The 23,098-nt window shown below is 34.5% G+C and overlaps 2 protein-coding genes and 1 pseudogene across 3 annotated transcripts; 2 read left to right on the top strand and 1 right to left on the bottom strand.

The window, feature by feature from the left end:
• Positions 1–1,950: 1,950 nt before the first annotated feature.
• On the top strand, positions 1,951–7,476 carry LOC136784537 (thioredoxin domain-containing protein 11-like; annotated as a pseudogene).
• Positions 7,477–7,685: 209 nt separating this feature from the next.
• Positions 7,686–21,304, top strand: LOC136784556 (uncharacterized). 2 transcript variants are annotated; one of them, XM_066745273.1, is made up of 8 exons: positions 7,686–8,521; positions 10,304–10,459; positions 11,121–11,578; positions 11,903–12,149; positions 13,239–13,418; positions 13,494–13,749; positions 13,825–14,027; positions 14,121–21,304. In XM_066745273.1, the coding sequence occupies exons 1-8, from the start codon at positions 8,384–8,386 to the stop codon at positions 14,259–14,261; spliced, it is 1,779 nt and encodes a 592-aa protein (XP_066601370.1). In that variant the 5' UTR covers positions 7,686–8,383; the 3' UTR covers positions 14,262–21,304. The 2 variants fall into 2 exon arrangements, with proteins under 2 accessions (XP_066601370.1, XP_066601368.1); XM_066745271.1 differs by having other exon boundaries at positions 13,494–14,027.
• A 136-nt stretch (positions 21,305–21,440) lies between these two features.
• On the bottom strand, positions 21,441–22,942 carry LOC136784540 (uncharacterized). Its single transcript, XM_066745247.1, has 3 exons — positions 22,840–22,942; positions 22,533–22,766; positions 21,441–22,481 (listed from the first exon to the last, which is right to left on the bottom strand). Exons 1-3 carry the CDS (start codon positions 22,940–22,942, stop codon positions 22,279–22,281), a joined length of 540 nt encoding a protein of 179 aa, XP_066601344.1. The 3' UTR covers positions 21,441–22,278.
• Positions 22,943–23,098: the final 156 nt, after the last annotated feature.

Here is a 23,098-nt window from a genome sequence, read left to right as displayed (position 1 = left end):
CCTCTTTAACATATATCTGAAAGATCTTCCCAAATATGTTCAAAATGATGTTGGATATTTGCTATTTGCTGATGATTTAACCATCTACAAAGAATGTGATAATACCCAGACTCTAACAAAAGATATCACAGCTGCAATTACGCAGATCCAAAAATTCCTATCGGGATTGGGCCTTCATACATCTATGCAAAAATCTAAGATGGTTCACTTCACAAGAAAAAGAAGGGTTGATAAAATATCTAAAATTTCAACGCCAAATGGCATTATAGAAGGAGTGTCCCATTATAGATTTCTAGGGGTCCACTTTGATGATAAATTATTGTGGAACAAGCAGCTTATTGATACCAGGGGTAAACTAATAAAATACTCTAAACTAATCAAGTGGATTAAGGGCAATGAATGGGGTGCCCACCCTACTACGCTATTACTTCTCTTTAGACTCCTTATCAGACCTAAAATTGAATGGGGAATGATGGTCTATTTGAACCCATCAAATCATAGTATCATAAACAGTTACAATTCATTATTAGTCACAATGATTAAAAAAGCCCTGGGTCTTCCTCAAGCTAGCTCAAATAGAATAACATGGTTTATTAGTCTTGAGCCTGATATACTTGAGAGAAATTTCAAAACCACAGTTAAGTTCCTACTTAGCCGTACCTCAATAATTAACCATCCCACTATTCTAACCATAAAGGATATTTCACATATCATTAGCTCATCAACATACATCTCTGCTAGATATATACCACTATACATTGAAACCTTCAACAAAATAAGACCATGGTGTTCATCTATCATGAAAATTCCTCACCCTCCCAACATCATTATCCCTACGTTTGATAAACCAGAGGTATTAAAGGTTAACATATTCCAGGGAAAGGAGGTACAAAAATCCACGAACGCTCCTAAGGATTGGCAAAACTTCATAACCAACCATGTGAATAACAACCCTAAAATAGTAGGAGGTGTATATTATACCGATGGGAGTAAATATGAAAGTGACGGATACTGCAGTGCCTCTATAGTTGAAGCCCGCTCCATGAACATAAACAAAATTGTTTTAAACAACAACTCTACAATATTTGATGCGGAAGCATCTGCGATATGGCTAGCATTGAAACGGATTGTAAACAAAATCTCTAAACTGAAGATCAAAAACAACTTATTCATCATAGTCACTGACTCGCTTAGTGTAGTTAATAAACTAAACAACCAAATATACAAAAATATAGATAACTTTTTCATCATAGAATCAAATAAGTCTCTGCAAAAAATTAATCAATCAGAAAACAAAATAGAAATTTATTGGATCCCCAGCCACAAAAACATCCCGCTAAATGAAGAAGCTGACCAGATAGCAAAGAATAAACATATCCCACCAAATCTCAAAATCAACCTACTCCCCATAAGCCGTATATATTCTATAATAATGGATACATACAAAAAAGAAAATAATAAATTTAATTTTATTGAGCTTAATAAATCCGAAAGAATTTTCTTTAAGTATTTCAACAAAGTGATATTCAAGAACACATGGTTCCATAATTCAGATCTAACTAGATATGAAATAGCTTTAGTAAATAAAATTTTCACTAGACAAGTAGCTACAAACGCCTTTTTACATAAGATAAAGAAAAGACCAGACCCTTACTGTCATTGTGGGGAAAATATAAATCAAACGCTTGAACATATACTATGGGACTGTACTCTATTTGACAGCGCCAGATCTAAATGGATAGAAATAGTAAATGAAATGGTAATTTTGGGTGAAACTGATATTATATCAGTTATAAAATGTTCCACGTACACAAACATTTCAAAGCTTTGTCATATCATTAAAAATTTCTTTAAAACACACAGATAAGAATTGGACAAATTAGTAAGATATATATAGGGATTGTACTTCTATAAATAGGACCTAGATGGCACTAGTAAAAAGCATGGCAAATTGCCTACAGTAGGCAAGTACGAAGTATCTGGCGGTTTTTCCTTTTTCCATTCTCCATTCTTCATTCGAGGCTCACCGCTCAGGTCAGCCGTTTATGTCAATATCGTAGGAAATCGAAGCAGGTATGTTTTATTACTCTTGATTAAATTTATTGTGTATTAGCGAATTATCAATAATTTAGCAAAACACAGTAATGTTTGTGTAGTAATTGTATTTTAAAAAATTTGCACCAAAAATTAAAAGATGGTGGCACTCCGTAACGGTTTGGCCCCAAAACTAACATTATACTTTTTTTTAGTAATGGAATTGCCAAAAAATATTCGTGAAACTACTAAAATGTATTATGATACATTAAAATGGCTAAAAGCAGAAGAAGAAAAACGTAATATTGAAGAACTAAAACGTAGAGAGGAATCGTTATCACAAAAATTAAAGTTTGCACTTGATCTCAGAAAACAAAAAGATTTAGGCAACATTACGGAGGATGACTATCTTAAAATATATAAAGATATAGCCTTAACTCCAGTTGAGGACCGATATGTGCAATCACAATCAGCTAAACAATTCCAGATGAAAGACGAAGATTTACAAAGGTAAAAAAAATAATATCATCACATACTTTAATATCAAATCCATTTTAGAATAACAATTATTCAAAATTATTTTGCTTATGTACTACAGATTATCGTGCGAATAAGTATACTTGATATTTTTTGTTTGTAGTTTCAAAAGGATCTTCAATATTTCCTACGAGTGAGCATAGCTGGTTGAAATATTGTATTTTTATTTTCCTTAAACCTCTGGTAATCAGTTTAATACATATACTAAGCTGAAATAATTGTTGTAAATAAAAATATAATGTAATAAAACAACCTATGAATCTTTTAAATTAGGAAAAAACTCCTTGCTCTGGCTCTCCTAATAAAAAGTCCTTTTCATCCCCACTACCATGACTATCTTCCTTATCACTCATTCCTCTATTTCGTTTCCTTTATTCCCAAGAGAGGTAAGCCAAAAGAAGGCAATTCAAATTGGCCTGGATTGGCCCTTGTACCACTCTGCAGCTACACTATCTGACCCATTTCATCCTATCAGATCCCTCTTCTTTGGCATCCGCCAATCTTTAATTTTCTTGTTTGATTGGTTATAAATATATCTTGCTTTTGTACACATTTTTTATGTAATAATAAAATTGAAGATTGAATTACCATTATTACCAACAATAATTTAACATTCTACAGTAATTCGTACAATTAACACGCACTGTCAAAGTAAACTAAACAGCAATCAGCGACAAGTAGGATTCCCTGAGGTTGACTTTTCACTTGAGTTGACATTGACACCATAATTGACACACAGGTAGCAGCAGCAGGTAAGTTTGGAAATCGCGTAACTAAATAAGTAAGCCGGCTAATAGTCTTTAATTCAATAACCGAAATACCTTGTAGAGAAACAAGGGAATATGTAAGGAATGTATAATCAATGGTGAGCTTGCTGATTTTGGTTCGGTCTGACGGATAATGTCCAGTGAGCAGCGAGAATCAAGTCCGCCGAGAAATGTTGATAGCTCAATTGCATCAGAAAGTAACAACGTGGCCAAAGTGCCAACGGTGCCGATTACGAGGCCTTCCATAGAGGAGAAATTGACCAGTAAAATGTTTTCCTACGCCAGAGAAATTATTTGTTTCTGTCTTGCCATCATTTTCACGGCACTTGCCGCCTTTCATAGCTCGTAAGTTTTTTCTAGATTAACCTTTCCCTCCTGCTCCTTCGCCAAACACTCTTAATAACATTAATGAAATGTAATTAAGTAATTAATTTTATATTTTTATTATAGACCTCCTACAGTATCCAAACCTCCATCTGCAAAACCTTTTCTCAATCAAAGCTCCATTGTATTAGATTTTTATAAAGGCCATTTAGGTGCTATGATAGAGCAAGTCATCAATTCTGACTTTAGTTTTGTCATGTATTATGCTCCATGGGATGCAGAGAGTCAGGCTGTTTGGGAAGAATTTGAAGCTGTAGCACAGTATTATCATACGCAAGTAAGACTTGATTTTGTTAAACCAAGAGTATATTCATTAGTGTTTATATATAATTACTATTATGAAGTAAACGAGTGCATTATTCTAGATCTTCTTTGCTGCCATTAATTGTTGGCATCCGAACTCTGAGTGCAGAACTCAGTACAACAAAATTCAAAGTTATCCAGTATTGATGCTTTATCCATCATCAGATTCTGGAATACAGTACAGGGGTATTCAAACTGTACCATATATGATACGATTTCTAGATGCATTTATAAACCCTTTGGTTAGAATAACAAAGAGCAGCTGATAGATCTATTTGTTTATTATGATGTAGGTATTCCAAGATCAGCAATATTTAATAAGGAAATTCATTCATAAAATTTACTCTGTTACAGGCTGCTTTGGTTGGTTATTTTAATTTTACTAGTACTTCTAAGGGTCCTGGTTACAAAGAATTTTATAAATCAGCAATAAGATCTCTGGAAAGAGATGTAAATATGGAATTAGCATTTGCTGTTGTTACAGACGCAAAGTCTGTACAGAAGAACTATGGTATTGTGGAATTTCCTTCAGCTTATTTATGTGGGACGAGACTTTGGTAAGTTGATTGCAGTATATGATATACTTTCTTCTTCTAAGAATTAATAATACAAACCTATACAATGATCATAGTAAGGCTAATATAATCTCATTTGAGAGTATAAATGCATAGAATTATCCAAAAGAAAACCAATGGGCTCTGGAAAATATACTAAATTGGGTTAGCAATACCATTCATCAGCCTGCTCTGTGGCTACAGCCCCCTGGAGTAAAGTCCCATACACTCTCACCATATATGAAAGATGGACCTGTACTCTTTTTATTCACTCCAAGGAATTACTTACATTGTGAAAATTATAATTACAATTTAGTAAGATACTTTAATTTTTTCAGAGTTATATTATTTTGTATAATATTTAATGATTCTTAATTTGAATCTACTGCTTGTCATTTTTTTTTTCTAGATAAGAGAAGTGGCCTTGCAGTGTTACGGTTCAGAAAAGAATGTATTAGTTAAAGAACTAATTGCACGTTTGAAGCATAATCGTGAACATGCAAAAGCGCAACATTCCGATAAAACAAAATATTGCATGGATATATTACATGCAAATAAGATGGACTTAGCCAAAAGTGTATCTGGTATTAGCATATCTGTTCAACAGTGGATTAATGATAGTTGCTGCTCTGATATTTTTATAAATAAATGTTTATTACGTAAAAAATTTACAATGAGCCCATTGGAGAAACAAACTGCCGTCTGTTTAACCGACTCAGGGAAGCTTGGTCAGGTTTGTAGAAGACTCGATGTTTTCAAAAGTTTCAACAGTGCTAATGAAAAAGAGCAGCAATTTTCATTCTGTTGCTATGAAGAAAAATCTGAAAAAGTAAACCAACGCGGGAGGAGTCGAAAACCTGCAGAAGCAAATTATCGCAGATCAGCAAACTCGATAAGAGAGATTTACTTTAAGGAGGATTGCAAAAGATGGCTGACTGGAAACGAATACCATCAGCCAATATTTCCTAGAGACTTGGAAACGTTTCCTAATATAAGCTTTATAGATGATGTATGCAAAATGAACAAAACCTTTGCACTAATTGCAATCGATAGCATTCATTATTCCCATTTTGCCCAAAGTTTAGGAATCGATGCATTGAATGTTAAAGATAAAACATCGGTCGTTATTCTCGACTCTAACGTAAGCATATAGCTATTATTATATTAAGAAATCACTTATGTTTAACGTAAAATGATTGTAAATTTGTATCCTTGATTACAGCAAGAAAGCCAGTATGTAATGAAAGAAGATTTTAGTAGATATGCTCTTATTAAGTTTATAAATAATTATACAAAAGGTTTTTTACAACGCACGTTGAGGTCTGATAATACTGTCATTTTATTAAAAAATTTAAGAACGATGCTAAATCTAGTAATACGGAATAGCAACATATAGAAATATCTGACTTGAACACGGAAAGTTTCTTAGATATTGTATTAGATCCAAAAAAGGTAATTAAATTACAATAATATATTGAAAATAGAAATTAAATAATTCGTTTTGTTTAGGATGTGGTCATAATGTATCGTTCTCCTTATTGTGGATTCTGCAGTGCAATAGCGTATGTATTTTTAACGGTTGCTCATTTTTTTTTCAAAATGGACCATCTAATATTTGTCAGGATAGATGGAGATAATAACGATTTGCCTTGGGAATATAATATGAATCATTTTCCATCAATCCTTTTTTTTCCTGCTCGAAGGTAATTAAATTAATATTTAAAATTAATATCAAACAAAGATGAGATGTTGCTGATTGCTCGTTTACTTTTAAAAAAGACGATAGTACAGTTTTTCCATTTTCATTGCCAATAACTATTCCAAATCTGACGAATTTTATATTGGCGAATTTGGACGGTGTAACACACATCGAAGCGTTGATAAATATCTGCAGGACTAGATCAGGCGAAGCACCGAGCAAGTGTATATCTCGCACACGATCTGTTTCTTTAGATACCATCGAACGTCTGCTAGAAGACTACCGAAAGTTAAGGAGACATCTTAGTTTCTTAAATAAAAAAATTGCCAGCAAAGCGCGAAAGTCAATTCTATTAAAATTAAATCATATGAAAGATATTCGTCTAATATTAGGATCTACAAATGACCTTGTTGAGGACAAGACAACGTTGCAAATTATTCTAAACAAATTTAAAAAATATTACAAACTTGCCAATTTGTTTTTTTCGGAAGAGGCAGTCGGTGACAAGAAAAAGAAAGCTAGTTATTCGAAATACAACAAATTGAAAGACGAATTGTGATACACCTTTCACGATAGATATTACATTTTGGTAATTCAATGTGCCGCGGTTTATATTTTGAGACATTTCCTGTGACTCTTGAATGACGTGCTGTGACAACATATTTCGTTTGCTCATCAATCTAATTATTATTATTACATTCCTACTTAATGCAATTAAATGGGTGGAATTGTATAAATTATATTGCACTTGCTGACCTATCGATGTAATATGAGCTGATTATACCAAGAGAATAATGAGTTATATGATCAACGAGAAAGAGAGTGTTTCGAATAGAATTTATTGATAGCGCGATGACTACTTTTCACGCATATACATCATCGGTCTATACAGGGAGTGATCCATGGGATTACTCATAGTGCACTATTTAATATTCATGAAACGAGATGCTTTACTAGAAGGCTGTAACAGTGATTACAAATTGCGTGGGTGTAATGCAGTACTGATATTAGCTATTACTAAAAATGGATTGGTGCTCGTTTCTTCACCGATAGTAAAACTGTTCGACTTTTAATTAAGAAATGTACATTGCTGTAAATATTTTTGAAAAATGAAGATAAAATACTTTATATTGATAAATAAATTTTATTGTGAAAAAATTAAGGAACTCTTGCTTTCTTATCTTATATAAGAGAAATCCCAATCCTTAATCTTAAATAATTTTTACAAAAGAAAAGAACGAGGAGTAACTATTACAAAAAGAGAGAGGGACCTTTCACCATACTAACGCTAGTTTCATAAGTTTGACCTGTATGTACGAATCTTTATTTGATATTAGTGCCACCTTGCGTTAAAAGTTTGAAATAGATTCAGTCAAATTGAGAAAATTGAAAATACCACACTGCATGTAAAAAAAAGCTTGAAAAGTATTTAAAGGTAAACAATGAAAAAGAAACAGAAGAAAGAATATTTTTGAAAGATTAGGCTCGTAAAGTCGTAAAGAGTGTTAATTGAGACACAAATGAGGGGGGGTGAAATGAGTGACGGAGTGTGTGCTATCAGAATGTTGATTGGTTGCTGGTGATGTTGTAGCGCTGCCATGTTGTCCAACGTTTGAACAAACCAGTGAAGTTGCACGGTCTACTATGGAACGCTCCGAACGTGCCTCGAACACCACAAACTCCGAAAGCCGCTCGCGCTCAGTGCCGCTGCTGACAATGGGCTGCTGCGCCTGCGACTGTGATAAGTGATCGGCGTGTGCTAGGCGCTAGCAAATTTACTCGGTGTAATCCTCAGCGCAATCCGTAGCCTTCCTCGTCGATGTGAAGGCGAATCGCGTTCGCAAAGCTAACATACATAGTAGTGGCAGTGGAGAAAGATCGGAACGGAACGGATCCTCCGCCGTTCGCGCAGTTCACAGTCCGCACCGCGCCAGGCAGAACCGTCGACGGGCAATACCACCAGACAGTCGGAGCAGAATAATTCGCTACTGCTGGCGGTGTCCACCATACACTCTGGAGTTGGACAGAACGGAAAGAGACCAGAGACACACTTTGATGACTCGCGCTTTGCGTACGGCAAAGCCTCGCCGTACTTCCTTACAATTATGTTCGATGTACCGCCCAAGTTTTACGAGCTGTGTCGCCTTTGTTTATCGTCCGACGGTGTCAAGTTGTCCATATTCGAGGAGGAAGGCGCCCAGCGAAATTTCGCCGACAAGATCCTAACCTGCCTCTCCATCACGGTGAGTCCAAAACCCATTCGAGAGACATCCTGTCCGAATACCCAGCACATTGACTTCCTGCTCCTGCCCCTGCTACTGCCGTGCCATTCGTCTGCGATACCCTATCTTTTCTTTTCCTTTATCAATACTAACTCTCTCTCTCTCTTTCTACCTTTCCCTCCATCTTTGATATATCACGCTCTATATACATACGTAGCTCACCTATTTATCTCCATACATATAAGTGTTTACCCTATACAATATCATCTTTCATTTCTCTCCGATCGTAACCTGCATATCAATTACGAAGACCAGGGTTTTCTCGTAGAAGACGCCAGCTTGCATCCTCTGGTGCAAAACACATCTGCGACTTTTCTACTCTCTGTCTCTCTCACTCTCGCGCGCGCTTTGCGCCTTCTCCCTTTATCAGTATCTATTCATTTCTCTTTCTCTGTCATCAAATGCAACATACAATTGAGAAGCAAGCTGTTTTCCGATAAATATTCAAAAGGATTCCTATTGATAAAACGATGATTTTCTGATGTCTTTTTGCGTTTCCTTTATTCTATTACCTCTTTCTCTTCCATCTTTTTTCTTTCCTCTCCCTTTTGTATCGTTGGCTTCCAGAGGATGACGCTACTTTGGTCTCCTGGTGCGGACCCATCCGCGTATTTTTCTAGCTCCTTTATCCAATTCCTTCTCCCCCCTCCTCTCCTCCCTCTTTTTCTTGTTCCGTCTTTGATACGTCGTAGCGTGTAGCGTGCTTTGGCTGTCTCTGTCTTTTTTTTTTATATATCTATCTTTCTCGCTCCATCCATTTCTCCCCCTCCCCCTCTCGTTCTCTCGTAAGAGACAAGAGTACGTGTGTGTACGCGTGCCATGGGAGAAAGTTTGGTAAGAGATGTGTTCGCGAGATAAGCCGATTCACGGGGCATTTAAAATGGCAGTGATAAGCTCTCCTCCGGCTTCATTCTCGCCGAGGAAGAGGCATCGTGACTCCTTATTTGGCAACCCTGTTATCAGGTTTCACACGCGGATTCTTTCATTCACTTCTGTCACGCTCCTCATTTATTCTGTTTATTTTTCTATCTCTCTCTCTCTTCTTTGGAATTTGTCATAAAATGATACAAACAATCAATTGAAATTCGTACTAGAATATTTTGAGCTTCGGAAATTTTTGAATCGTTAACTCCGAAATTTCTTTTGTTATATATGAAAACGTAGCTGTCTTTTAGCTTATTACTATTACGTTTTTTTTATATTTAAGGTTTTAATTTCACTCGGCTCTAGGTTTATTCCTCACACGGGATCCTTGTAATAATGTGCAATCCAATTTTCATCTTATGCATATAAGTTGAATTTTTTTAAATCATAGGTGTGAGAAATTCAAAGAATCAATCTAGATTATTTTCTGTGCTATTGTTAAGTCTTGGCTTTGATTTCATTAAAATCTCCACATTGTTTTTTTGTTAAATCTTTGTATGTATTTTTAGATGTTTAATCATAAAAATTTTTAATCATTAATTTGAAATAATTGATTGGAAGAATTTTGCCTTCTGGCTTTTATTTTTGTGATAATCATAAGACATTTTCAGCTTAAGATGTTTTACAAAGAATTAAGTCACAGCAGTATATCAAAGGAGTGCACTGAGTTAAAAATACTTTCACCCCATGTGGCTGAAAGATAAGCCAGACTGAATGCACAAATATATACAAACCTGATTAAACTTGACACTAGTGCTGTAATTATTAATTCCAAGGCAATAATGTTAACAGAGAATTAATTAAAAATTGAAATTACAGGTGAAAGATGATGACTCGTTACCACCAATCATCTGTCATCGATGTGTGTATAAACTGGACGTGCTACACAACTTCCGTGAAGTGTCGCACAAATCAGATGTTATACTGAAACAGTACCTGGATTATGCCAAGCAATTGTCATCTCAGGATGACCTGGTAAATTAATTATTTTATTGATTCTTCTTCTAATTTTACATGATTTTCAATAATGAAACTATTTGAATTCATCTGGTGAATTTGTTAAAAGTGACCAATCCAAAACTGCTAGTCTTAAAAAGAAGTACTAGTTATTGAACAATGCTTATATTAATGAATGATAAGAATATCAAGTTATGATGTGAGTTGATACCTATTTTGCTACTTAATTTTTTTAAACTTGTATAGAACTGCTTTTCTAAAGACCAGATGTATTGGGTCAGCAGTTATCAATTGAAAGTGAATCTAACGCACTGACAGTAGTGGGTAGTCACTCCATTCCAAGTAATGATGCAACTAAGAATGTGCAACATGTGCAACCTGATTGTAGATAAGAATACTTAGCCCAAGCTTACTCATTGTAGACACTGTACAGTCTTACATATACAAGCTTTTTCAGTGTGTTATTTATTACTGCTGTGCCCTGATATATCAGTAAATTATGTAAGATTTTTCAAGGTCTCCCTTTTATAGATCAAACTTTGGTCTTATTCACCAATTTATGAATTCATAGTTAATTAAGAAAACTTAATTTATCACATGCTCATATACATGCTTCATTTCTCTTTAATAATCTGTGCTTTAAAAGACTGATTAACATTTTTTCCTCTTTTCAATACAGAATAAATCTTTCTCCACTGCCAAAGTAGCAGACTTAAGTCCACTGCAGTCATTTCTCCAATTGAACAAGACTCTGTTCAGTGAGGAGCCTAATTCTCCGGCCAGCATTAATCAAAATACAATACCTCAAACGCAAACACATCATTTAGATTTACGCAACAATGACTTACCTGGACAGGATAGCATTAAGTGTGAGCCAGAGGATGACACCTGCTCCAATAGTTCTGATCCTGATAGACTGGAGATTGAGGATCGTGATGAACAGGATTCAGAGGGTGAAGAAAATGGCTATGATATGACCATTAACAAAAGAATCAAACTAGAAGGCAGCTATGAGGGTTTAAAATCCAATTCAACACCCAATCGTAGTCCGGTTAATAGGATGGACACACCTGAAAGCAACTGTTCAGATACGCATATTGATCAGGAAACAACAAAATTATGGCAGGCTCTAGCGAAGTAAGTGTTAATATTCTTAAGACACTTAATCTCAAAGTTTTCCCCTTTTGCAAGTTGAAGTTTGTTTCTTAAGTATTTTCTAATCATATATAAAGCTCTGCACTTACTACTCGCCTCTTTTAATAGAACAAGCCTTTTTAAAATGCTATTAATATTAATTGCAAAATACTCTGTTAAAGTATTATAATATAAAATTTAATTAGAATAGAACAATTTCTTTATTTGTGAGGAATGATAGATGTACCTCTTTATACAATTATAAATTTAATCTATTTTACAGCTAATATGATCAAAATTAAGTAGACAAAATTCTGTTTATTATAGTAATAGGAGCTTAGAAATCACGAGAACAAATGGCGACAAGTTAAATAACGGTTTCACCGGGGAGGCTACTAATTTGCTACGTTCTCTGATCAACAATAGACAGATCGGCATTACTTCCATCGATTCCGATAGGCTGTCTCCACAGATTAGGTTTTACAGGGATACTCAAGGAACAACCATTGAACGTTCCGTGTCCGACTGCAACGTGCTTGGAAATCGTACCAATATGCCCTGCTTAGAAAATAAGGTTGGTAAAAGAAAAACGATAGGATAATTAAGCTAATATTAAGTAATAATATCGTTAAATTAAATTGTAACAATTAATCAGAATTTTTGTTTGAGTTGGTTGAAACTGAACGAATTTAAAGAAATAAAATTTCCATTATGGGCGACTTATCAAAAATTCAGCGTTTTGGTCTAGAAAAGAGAAACTTTTGTCGGGTGGCATTATGGTAGTTTCTTTGACTGCAATGGCAGTGCAAATAGAAGTGGAAGAGGGAAGCTTGCAAGTTAGTCGATGCAAATACCAGAAAAGATTTGCAGGTATATAAAGAAAAGACAGGTCTGGGTCCCTTAGGTGTCAGGGGATCCTTTTCGGGACTATTGAGAGGGCCGGGGCCATCTGCCCCTGCAGGTAAAAAGTCTGGTGGGGCTTGGCCAGATAATAGATAACTGGAAGGGCCTTTGTGATAGGCAATAAGCGCAGGGCCCACCATGTCAACCCGTTGTTAACAGATGTTCAGATAAGTCGGGTCTCAACGCTATTTTCTGCCCTCTCTTTGTTCCCTCCGAGGTCCTTCGATTCTTCCTTCAATAATAAGCAACTGGACTCCCTCTTCTCTCTCTCTCTCTCTTTCCTTCCTTCCTCCTCCCTCCATCCCTCTCTATCTATCTCTCTTTGTCTCTTTGTACCACTTTTCCATTCTATTAGCTTTTTCTTCTGATAACAGGTAGCAACTCCGCTACCCTCGATTTTACTACTCTCTCTGCACGGGATTTTCCCGAAATCCCGAAAAATCTCCCAGCTTTGTACGTCGCTTCCTTCTCTATCACTCGCCTTCCAATATTTTCTTTGGCTACCTTCATACGTTTACTCTTCTTCCCAAATAAATATTGAAGAAGCTGGTTACCTCTCTGAACTAGTTCCTCTAAAATTATCAGGTGCAATTGCGATTTTAGTGTGCATTAATTAATCTTAAGGAATTACAAAACTATTTAACATCGATTGTTGCAATTTATTTTATCACACAATTATTTAAAATAATTTTAATGATTTATCAAATAAAATTTCCACTAGAGAATTGAGGGATCAATTGTTCTTGTTGTTATATTGTAGAGTGCCTCAATGGACAGTAATCCTTCTAGCCCTGCCAGCATTGGCCGAAAGGAAACAAAAGGTCGTCGAAAACAAAGTTATCCTAGTAAAGCACCGATGAGCCCGGATATTGTGAATTACCAGCATGAATCCAACGAGGAGCAAGCCCAAGATTTTACTGCTTGGTCGAATAAAATAAAGGTAAAGGCACAGTCAATGTAATGCACAAATATAGTATGAAGTTGATCATTATACGCATACATTACTATTTTTTAGATGCAAGCTGATGATCAAAAGCAGCAATTTGACCAGCAGGGTGTTAATATGGCGAAAAAGGTTGACATGTCGTGCACAAATTGTGGTACAATGACCACAACGATTTGGCGGAGGAACATGAAGGGAGAAATGGTTTGCAATGCTTGTGGTTTATATTACAAATTGCACGGGATCAATCGCCCAGTTACAATGCGAAGGGACACGATACACACTCGAAGACGCAGGCCAAAAGGCGAAAAGCCAACAAGGCACAGAAGTATGTTTGCTTGTATATCTGTAGATCTATATACTTGTTGGCATTTATACTTTAATACGTATACATCACTTGTAGAAAAGGGTGACGCGAATTTGGCCCCTCAACCTGATCAAATGGACTCGGAAAGTGCCGATATGTTAGCAGCGCTACGAAGACAAATACAGCCTCACTTAATGATGGCTGCACTGACGCCACCGCGTTTACCTGGTGCTACTCATCCACCACCTAGTGCGGCTCAACTCAATTATTCTCTGTCCTTACCGACTTACATTATGCACGTGAGGGTTTAAATAGTTATTTTATTTGAATTAATTTTTTAAACTAATTTTCAATTACGATAGCTTCTAATGTTGAATTATCCATTTAAACAGCATATAAAAACAGCAGAAGGTCGGGAAGGTCAGCAGCATACGGGCGTAAAGTCTGACGATCCGGAGGATGGGGACGAAGAGAACGTCTCCGACGTTCCGTTAAACCTAGTCGCAACCTCATTGTCCGAGGACGCGCACTGAGGATTCTTGCCAGTAAGAAAATACCTTTTTCTAGGTATACAAAACTTAACAAAGAGACTCCCGGGATACCGTCGTTCGATCGTCGACAGCCATTTTCTTCTATTTCCGGATAATCACCAGCAAACTGACAAAAGTCGCACCGTAGGCGGTAAGAAGGCTGGAAGAATTTATTTACTTCTACAATCAAGTGGTAGCTGACAAAATTGCTGGGTGCTATGAAAATCTTCTATCCAGAAACAATGGGAGAATCTACTCAGAGCTACTAGTAGCGTAATGGCACAGTGTCTACGAAAAAGCGACATGATATTAATTAACGCAGTATTAATTACGCGATTACGCTAAATGTACATATTTATACACGAATACGAAGGATATTTTTATACAAAATTTTCAGCGCTTGCTTTAGGCTGGACAAGCGATGTCGTTGTACATATTTTCACGCGCAAATTGTTCTGTCGGCGTCGTGCATACGTTCTTTCTCGGAAAATTAGGCCGGATTTGTCATCTAAAATATATTGTCCATGGCATATTCTAGCGGCTCGCAGTTTAGAATATGATCTTTGACGTGTTCGGTCCGGACTAATACCACTATCTTACGTGAATTTGTTAAAATTCAACCTCAAAGACAGATCTCTATAAGAATCTCAATTAACAATTTATGAGAGATTTTTATTTTATTTTATTTCCTTTTACACTCTTCGTTATTTTTGCGTCGAAATTCTTTGCAAATCGGCAGCTCTGTATATTATTTATAGTGAAAAAGAAAGATTGTGGTACCTGATGTTTTGAGATTATAATAAAACTATCAGAACACGAGGATCTACCGTAGATCTCGTTTTGCTAGCCGACGGTGACGAACAATCATAATACTCTTGTTATCTTGCGTAATACGCTAAGCTCCGTACGAACGACCCAGTTGAACATAACTAGTGATGAAATTGTATTTTTGAATCGGCTTTAATGCGAGTACAAGGAGATACTCTAATAATTGTGGTAGGATACGAGAAATCTATGAGTGGCAACAAATTTTTTTATTTACGAGTTACCACTTCTCAAGTTTTGTTGTATTTTAGTCACAGACTCGATTATTCTCGTTCAGCCTCAAAATCTCGATTTTGTAATGCTTGACTTCTCAGTTGAAAGTGTATTTTAAAGATTGGCTATTAAATTTAATCTGACTTGAGAATCATTTCATATTTGACAATTAGATTTAGGATAAAGTAAAAATATGCTAAAGTTTTTAAAGTGAGAAAAATGACGAGGCTAATGAGTTAATTGATCGGGATGTCTCAAATTATAGTTTGCAAAGCCAGTATTGTTTTATATATGTATTATACATGTGTAATCTTGTGGCCTTATGGCAATGATCCACTCAATTTTCTCGTTCCTCACCCAAAAATGAGAGAAACAGAGATTTACTTATTAAATCTTAACTTACGTAGATTTTCTTAATATCGAATATGAGACTGCCGACGTATATAGATGCGATGAATACTCTGTACCCGTCCCTCCTCGCCCCAATGAAAAAACCCTTTAATCCGTATTTTATCTATCGCACACCTCGTTGTTCTCTTTTCTTTAAGGCTATTTTTTGCTGGGGCATTCAGTACTCGTACTTAATATAGTGTCAAACTGTCCGTAAGTTAGGATTGTTCAACAAGCAATAATTCACGGCATAGTATGTATGTACGTGTCATAAAGTTCATCGTCTTTCAATAGTGTAATATATACTACATATATATATGTACATGTACGTATGTATTATACTATAAAATATTGCTCTCTTTTCAAAACGATGACTGAACGAAATTTTCAGGTGAAAATAGTACTTGGGCGAAACTCAGCTTTAACGCCAGAAAGTTAAAAGTAATAAATTTTATTGCCTCCGCACTGCCGCAGCTGCCTTTCGAAATTGTCAGGTATCGCCTTTTAAAGGCTTCCAAGCTTTTTCGGAAAATTCAATTAATTAACAAACAATGGCTATTTGTAAACTTTTGCCAAACTTAATATATTGACTTATACGAATGAATTTATTTGTTTAAGAGAATATGAGAAATAGGTAAAACTGAGTAATTAAAATAATTATATTGCTGTTATTTATCATGTCAAGAGTCATCACTTGGGATATTGCAAGTTTTGTACAGAGAATCGCATTTCTTTCATAGAATTACTCGATGATTCCTACGGCCATTGGTCGTTGGAGTGAGCTGGTACTCAGTCTGAAAGGAATGTGGGCTTTTAAATAAAGCAACAGGTATTAGTTAAAAATATAGCAACTTTTAAAATAGTGCATAATTCTATGGCCAGTGCATCATTGTAACATCGTATACCTAAACAACATTGCCAAAAATAGATATAGTCGGTATAACATAGAATATAGTTAAGAGCATACAGAAAACAAAAAGTTTATCACTACCCAACTTCAACCAATCTCTTCTTACTCGTTCCTCTTGATTTTCTTTTAACTTTCTTCGTTTTTCTTTAACTTTTTTCCTTCCCTCCTTACTCCACTCTTTGTTTACACTAAAGCGAGTGATGGCTCTTGACGGATTTTCGAAATACTTGCTAGCGGCAGCAAACTTTGGCAAATTAGCGTAATTATTATCAAAGGAGCCTTATGAATATACACGTATATTAATATTATATATATATTGAATAGTGTATATATATTTAATATACATCAAGCATTATACTACAAGTTTAGTATTGTACGTTACGAATGCAGGGAATTATTGTGCCTGGTGCTTATCAGTCCTCTGCAAATTTTTCGTCATTTTCATGATGAATATTATTGAGATTGTCGTTGTGATATTAGCTCTGAAAATTGCGTGATAGTATTGAAAGTAAAGCTAAACTACTCTCTTCCAGTTACGTTGGACAGATTATGGAAAGATTATTTAAGTTCAAATTTGAAGAATCCTCGAAATTTAAGTATTATCATGGATATTAAAATCTAAAGTCTCCACTAGGTAGTTTATTTTTATGTAATTTTTTATCTATAATATATGTCTATCGTCCTTCGTTCGCTCTCGAATCGTTTTATAGCAAGACCTATTAAGAACCATAAATTTTATTATTAATTAATTTTTAGAATTGACTGCCAATTTTATCTTCAAACTATTTTATTGTAAGAGCAATTTTATTTCATTGGTCTCTATTCTCTTTTGGAAAAAAACAATTTCTTTTAAAAATTTACTCAGTGCGAAAATTCTTATTTTATTTCTGTCGTGCTGAGTCTAAACCTAAATTTTATTAGATTGTAAGAATACTCGATTAACACGAGCCTTAGATGAACAATAAAGGGACTGCTTAAGCACTAAAGGCATCTTGTAGTAGTATAAATTTGTAAAAAAAGAAAACAGGATGAATGCAAAAAAATGCTAAGATGGACGCGAGGTTATCTCGTTTTCATGGTCAGAGATCGTCGAGCTTCTGTCTCATAATAAGCTTAAAAGAATCCTTCCATTTTGCTTTCTTGTTAATTAATCTCTTCAATCGTACGAGTCTATTGTAAAAACAGGAAGAAGAATTTAAATTACGTTTGCGTGCAAGCTAATCAATTGAATATCCTTTAAATAAATCCACTAAAAAATTGCTCATTTAGAAGAAAGATAGGAAGATATTTTCATATTTGTAACATCTCGATCATTGTTATACCTCTATTTTTGGTATGTATATTTATATATATATATATATTCTTTGGACTTTTTTTTTTTTTTTTCATAAGAAAGCAAACTTTGGTTGTACAAAAAAGAGGAAGCATTGCTATGTATTTATATTTGTAAAACGTGGTGGATTCATTGCACGTTACATGATCTGTTTTCCTGTTTTGTTGGTAAATGGGTGATTTGACTTATGGATGGATTTGGTTGCAGTGTATAATTCGGCCTTTCTTCATTTGAGAAAGGTTAAATAGAAAAGTGATCAAGCAATTAGTAAATAGGACAGGGCTTTTTGCCCCGAGCAATCGCCAGTTAAATGCCGTCAGGCTGATTAAATAGCGTACCATTATCATTAATTATTATGATTATTATCATTAAATATGTATAATATTTTGAAGAGAATTAACTATTTATATATAACAATGCTAGATAGAAATGGACAGTTACTTCGTTAGGCATTTTTTCTCAGTTATATTTGTCTTACAGTAGTTTGTTAACATAATAATTTTAACTTTTTTTATTACTATTGCTATTATTATTATTATTATATTCTGATATTATAATAATATTATCACGAATACGTAGATATTAGAATCTGAGCTCTCTACTAATTCTGACTAGAGGATATTTTTATAATTACGATGAACAATGAATCGAGTATTGCTATTATTATTATTATTATTATAAAATAATGATTATTATTATTAATATTAATGGATTAAACGTTAATGCTAGTTAAGAATTGGTTGCTAGACGGCCATGGGTTATCAAACGTTTCGTTTTAGCAATGGTAAAAGCTGAGGCTTCTTATAGATTCTTCTCTCTCTTCTTTTTTAATGTATCAGTATTCCACGAGTTTGATTTTAGCTGATAAGATTCATATTTTGTCATCCAAGCTCTACTTAAAGGTATCATACCATCATCCTCCCACTACATGACACGATTACTTAATTATTAAATTATTAAGCCCTTCCCCTTCCCTTTACAACATATTTGTACCTTCATGTTTAAATAAGTTAATTTCTCTCTCTCTCTCTCTCTCTCCATCTCTCCATCTCTATCTAACGTTTTTTGTACGTCTATTTTTACAGAATCATCGATATTTCTTTTAATTATTATTATTATTATTATTATTTAAAACATAACTTATTGCCACGCGTGGCCGCGAACTCTTTTCCAGCAGACGATTTGCTTAACTTATTATTTCTACGTATTTTTTTATTCGTCTGCATACTTTTCACCTGACACTGATTCACGCGTCTTTCCTTCTTTCTCTCATTCGTTATTTTTCCTCATTTTTTCTATTCTTTCACTCATTTTTTACCATACTTATCACCTGTATCAATCAGTCTACATCAAGGCAGGAGCTACGTTTTAACATCCGACGAAATGCAAAGATTTTTTGAGAGATGGGCGAAAATTCACGATAAATCTGGTTGTAATTATAAAAAACAGCTTCAATCAACCGCCACATTTCCAAAGAACCTTGCGTTTTCTCTGCCGAAACCTTCGAATCGTGGCTTCCTTGCGAATTGTGTCTGTGGTACATTCATATTGTTTTTTCGTTCTTTTTAATCGAGTCTACTAACGACGATATAAAAAATTTGCGAGATCTGGTTGTGCAACCTTCTTTCCTGCATGAATTACATAAGGGACGATTACAGTTTCGTCAAAATGCGAGAACGGTCAATGCTTTAGGTGCCTTTGCCTGGGATATATTGAAATTAAGACTTTGATCTGTATGGGAGCTGTGTGTGTGAGTGTGGAATGTAACAAATATTCGAGAGCGATACTTGTTTGTAGTTTTCCCAAAACCCTGTTCAACTTTTATCAATGAACTTGCGAATTTTCTAAGCTTATTGTAAATTAACGCATTTACAATTGTACATTGATCAATTATAAATGATTTTTGCAATTAATTTCACCAAGCTATTGTTCTTTTTTTTTTTCTTCTCTTTGTTTTTACCAAATATGAATGAGCTCCTTACAGTTCATTTTATATCGGAGTACACATCTAAATTTCAATCCATTGATTCCAGTTTATCTGCGAAGAAGTAAATAACTAGATTAATTTAAAGCTTCAATGGAGAAATAAATACATGTAAATCTTAATTGATCAGTGAATTGATTGAAATACATTGATAAATACACAGGTTGAGGAGGCTTTGCGAATGAGCAAATAATGATAAATCACCCAAGCTTCAAGTATGAAAGCTGGTAGACGTAACGAAGAGTTGTCTAATGCATAATAAAAACAATTGTACATACCAAGAGAGAAGGGGTTATTGCAAAAAGTTTTTGTATTTCCATTGCAAATTTGGTCACGTTACCCGAATATTCAGCTTGTTAATTTTGTACCATTACAGTTTTCTCCTTGACTACAAATGTACTGTAGAAAATAAATATTCTCTGTTGAAAAGAGTAAAGTAGGGACCCCTTTTCTTGCATATAAAATTTTTACTAGTATGCCAGTACGTATACAAACTCAATCTGCAAAAACAAGTGTATTAAATCAATTTAATTGACTGAGTATTATTTTTATATCGAGTGCTACATTGTAATATGGATAATAATTAATGAGAAACTGTTTTTAGGAGAATCTCCTATAATTCGATGTTAAAAAGAAGTGACTGACAAGCACCGTGCGTGCTCTGGTATATTTTGTATACACATGAAGAAACGAGGGAGAGGGAGAGTGTAGAATAAAGATAAGAGTGTGCGTGAAATAAATATACAGTTTATAATATATGCGAGAAAAAGAAACAGCAAATCTAATAGCAATAGCGAAAGAAAACTAATTTTGTATCTCTATGACGTCGTGCGATAAGTTAGTTTGGGCTAAAGCCAGCAGCTGTTGAGATTATTCATGGTTGTGTATATCATTATAAGTATTTTCAATTGTTGAATAGTAATAGCGTAAACGGCCGTTTGTCAGGAGCCAAAAACACTGTTAGTACATGCTAGTGCAGGAAAAAATTTAAATAGAAAAGGATAAAAGAATTTACTGTAATTTGCTGAGCATAATATACAGGTATGACACAATTTGAACACACGTGTTGTCAGTGTTTCTGGCTGCTGCCAAAGGTGCAAGTTTCCACATGACCGAAACGAGGCTTGACACCATGTAAAAAACTCCAGTCAAAAGCCACCAACGAAAACTTATTTGAGTGATCGAGAAAAAGGTTGAAGAACTGGAAAAAAGAAAGAATAAGAACGTGTTTTCGATGATTATAGCTACAGTATTCGGAAGAAGTAGAATTTTATCCTTTATACATAGATGTAAATTGTATATGATCCGCCGAGTACATAGTATATTACACAACTCATGTAATGGTTGTAAAGCTGAATACGCAGTTACGCAAATTACAAAATTGATCTATATGGGTCATTGTCATTAATTCTCATCCATTTAACAGATTCATTTATTTTCATGATAAACGATCTAAACGTTTCGTTATCGACCATTTAGATCCATGCAGAAGAAAAATACTAATGTGCGCGTAATCAAATATCTTCTATCATCGTGACTAACGCGTTTACAATCGAGCTGCACCAATCCAGATTCCAATATTTCTTTCGAGCTCTAAAATTGTGTAATCTATGCACAAAATCTTATGACAGAAAGAGATAAACGCTTGCCATAATAATATAATCGTTATAGTCCTTTCAAGTTTTTATTCTTTCCTATTACCCAAGAATAACTTTGTGTTTATGTTGACAGTACACGAAATCATTACAACTCGTATTTATGCTTACCGATCGAGTTTTCGTAAAAGCTTCTTTTCTTTCCCTCTCCCTCCTTTCTCATTCTCTTTATTACTTCTTTCTAACCTTTGTTCCCTTTCTTGCATTTTGGAAGCCTTTGTTACAATACATAAGAAACCGTTAAATGACACGCGGTTGTACTATTTACTGTTATTATTGTTTTTGTTATTGGGCTATTATAAGTGAGTAATTAGATTTCTAGGAATTGTTCGAATTGATTTATTTCGAGGTAAGCCGGAATCTTAGATTTATATTATATGCATAATTCTTCTTTTGAATTTTCTTTTCACAGAAAGAATCTTAAAAGAAAGGGCATTGTTATATCTCGTTGCAGGCGCAGCTTAATTGAAACTTTGATAAATGCAATGCATTAATAATAATACTATTGCGATATACACATCATATGTTTACTAATTTGCATAATGAAAATCATTGTATAAATCAATGAAAATTTACTTAGAGTTTGTGCCTGATTCTTACCAGCGTTTCTCGTAAAGTGTGGTTAATGCAAGATATTTTATACCCGTCTACGATACTATTTTGAGTATATTGAGTCCAATAAATTGATGATTTATTATATATAATATAAGTTATATTGTTTTGCAAGCTGGTAAATCCCAATTTTGCAAGCCCGGCAGCTTTGATACCGCCATATAAAGGATGGTGCCTCTTCCCGGAATTGGTTTTACCGCTATGTAAGTTCGATAATCGCTCGACCACCTCGAGTGAAATTTACATTTGCTTTTTTTATCATTCTCCTTCTCGTTCTCTTCTTCATCACTTTCCTCGTTTTCTTTTGAGAAATTTACGTAATCACTCTATTTTGAATTTTAATTCCATTATTTTGAGTGTTTTCTTAGAATCATAAAAAAATTAACTACCAAATTATGTAGAAATGCAAAACTATTGTCCGGATCACAAACTGTATTCAACTCTGAATCTAAACAGGGTTTCAATATTCCGTCGCTCAAGACCTTTATTATATACGAGAGGAATTCATTGCGATTTTTTTTCACCTCTAGAATTGGTGATTTTATACTGCTCACCCTTATCAACCACTTTGTAGCAATTCGTACATCTTTAGAAGAAAGAAAATGTTACACAAGATTGTTTCTCGATTCGACTGGTAAATAGGAATAAATAATTAATACCTCTTTGATCCGACAGATCCCCCATCAAAATTTTGGCTATTTTCATTTTCCTATTAAATGCCTCGTCTAAATGCAACCCTATATCTTTTACAGACATTTGCATTTTGGTTATATTTTTAAGTAAGAATTTGACGTACTTTCGATGATTTTATCATAAATAATCTAATGAATCAATGCATTCGTATCTCTTCTAGTCAATCAGACATTCCTACTTAATTACTTATAAAAAAACACTTTAAAAAAGGATAGTTTTCCAAAG

The sequence above is a fragment of the Prorops nasuta genome, unplaced genomic scaffold (genome assembly GCF_024137725.1).
Source record: "Prorops nasuta isolate Cenicafe-Biocafe unplaced genomic scaffold, Cenicafe_Pnas_1.2 PNAS00060, whole genome shotgun sequence".
Taxonomy (NCBI): Eukaryota; Metazoa; Arthropoda; class Insecta; order Hymenoptera; family Bethylidae; genus Prorops; species Prorops nasuta.
Note: the sequence above shows the minus strand (reverse complement) of the source record. Positions and strands in the feature narration are given on the sequence as shown.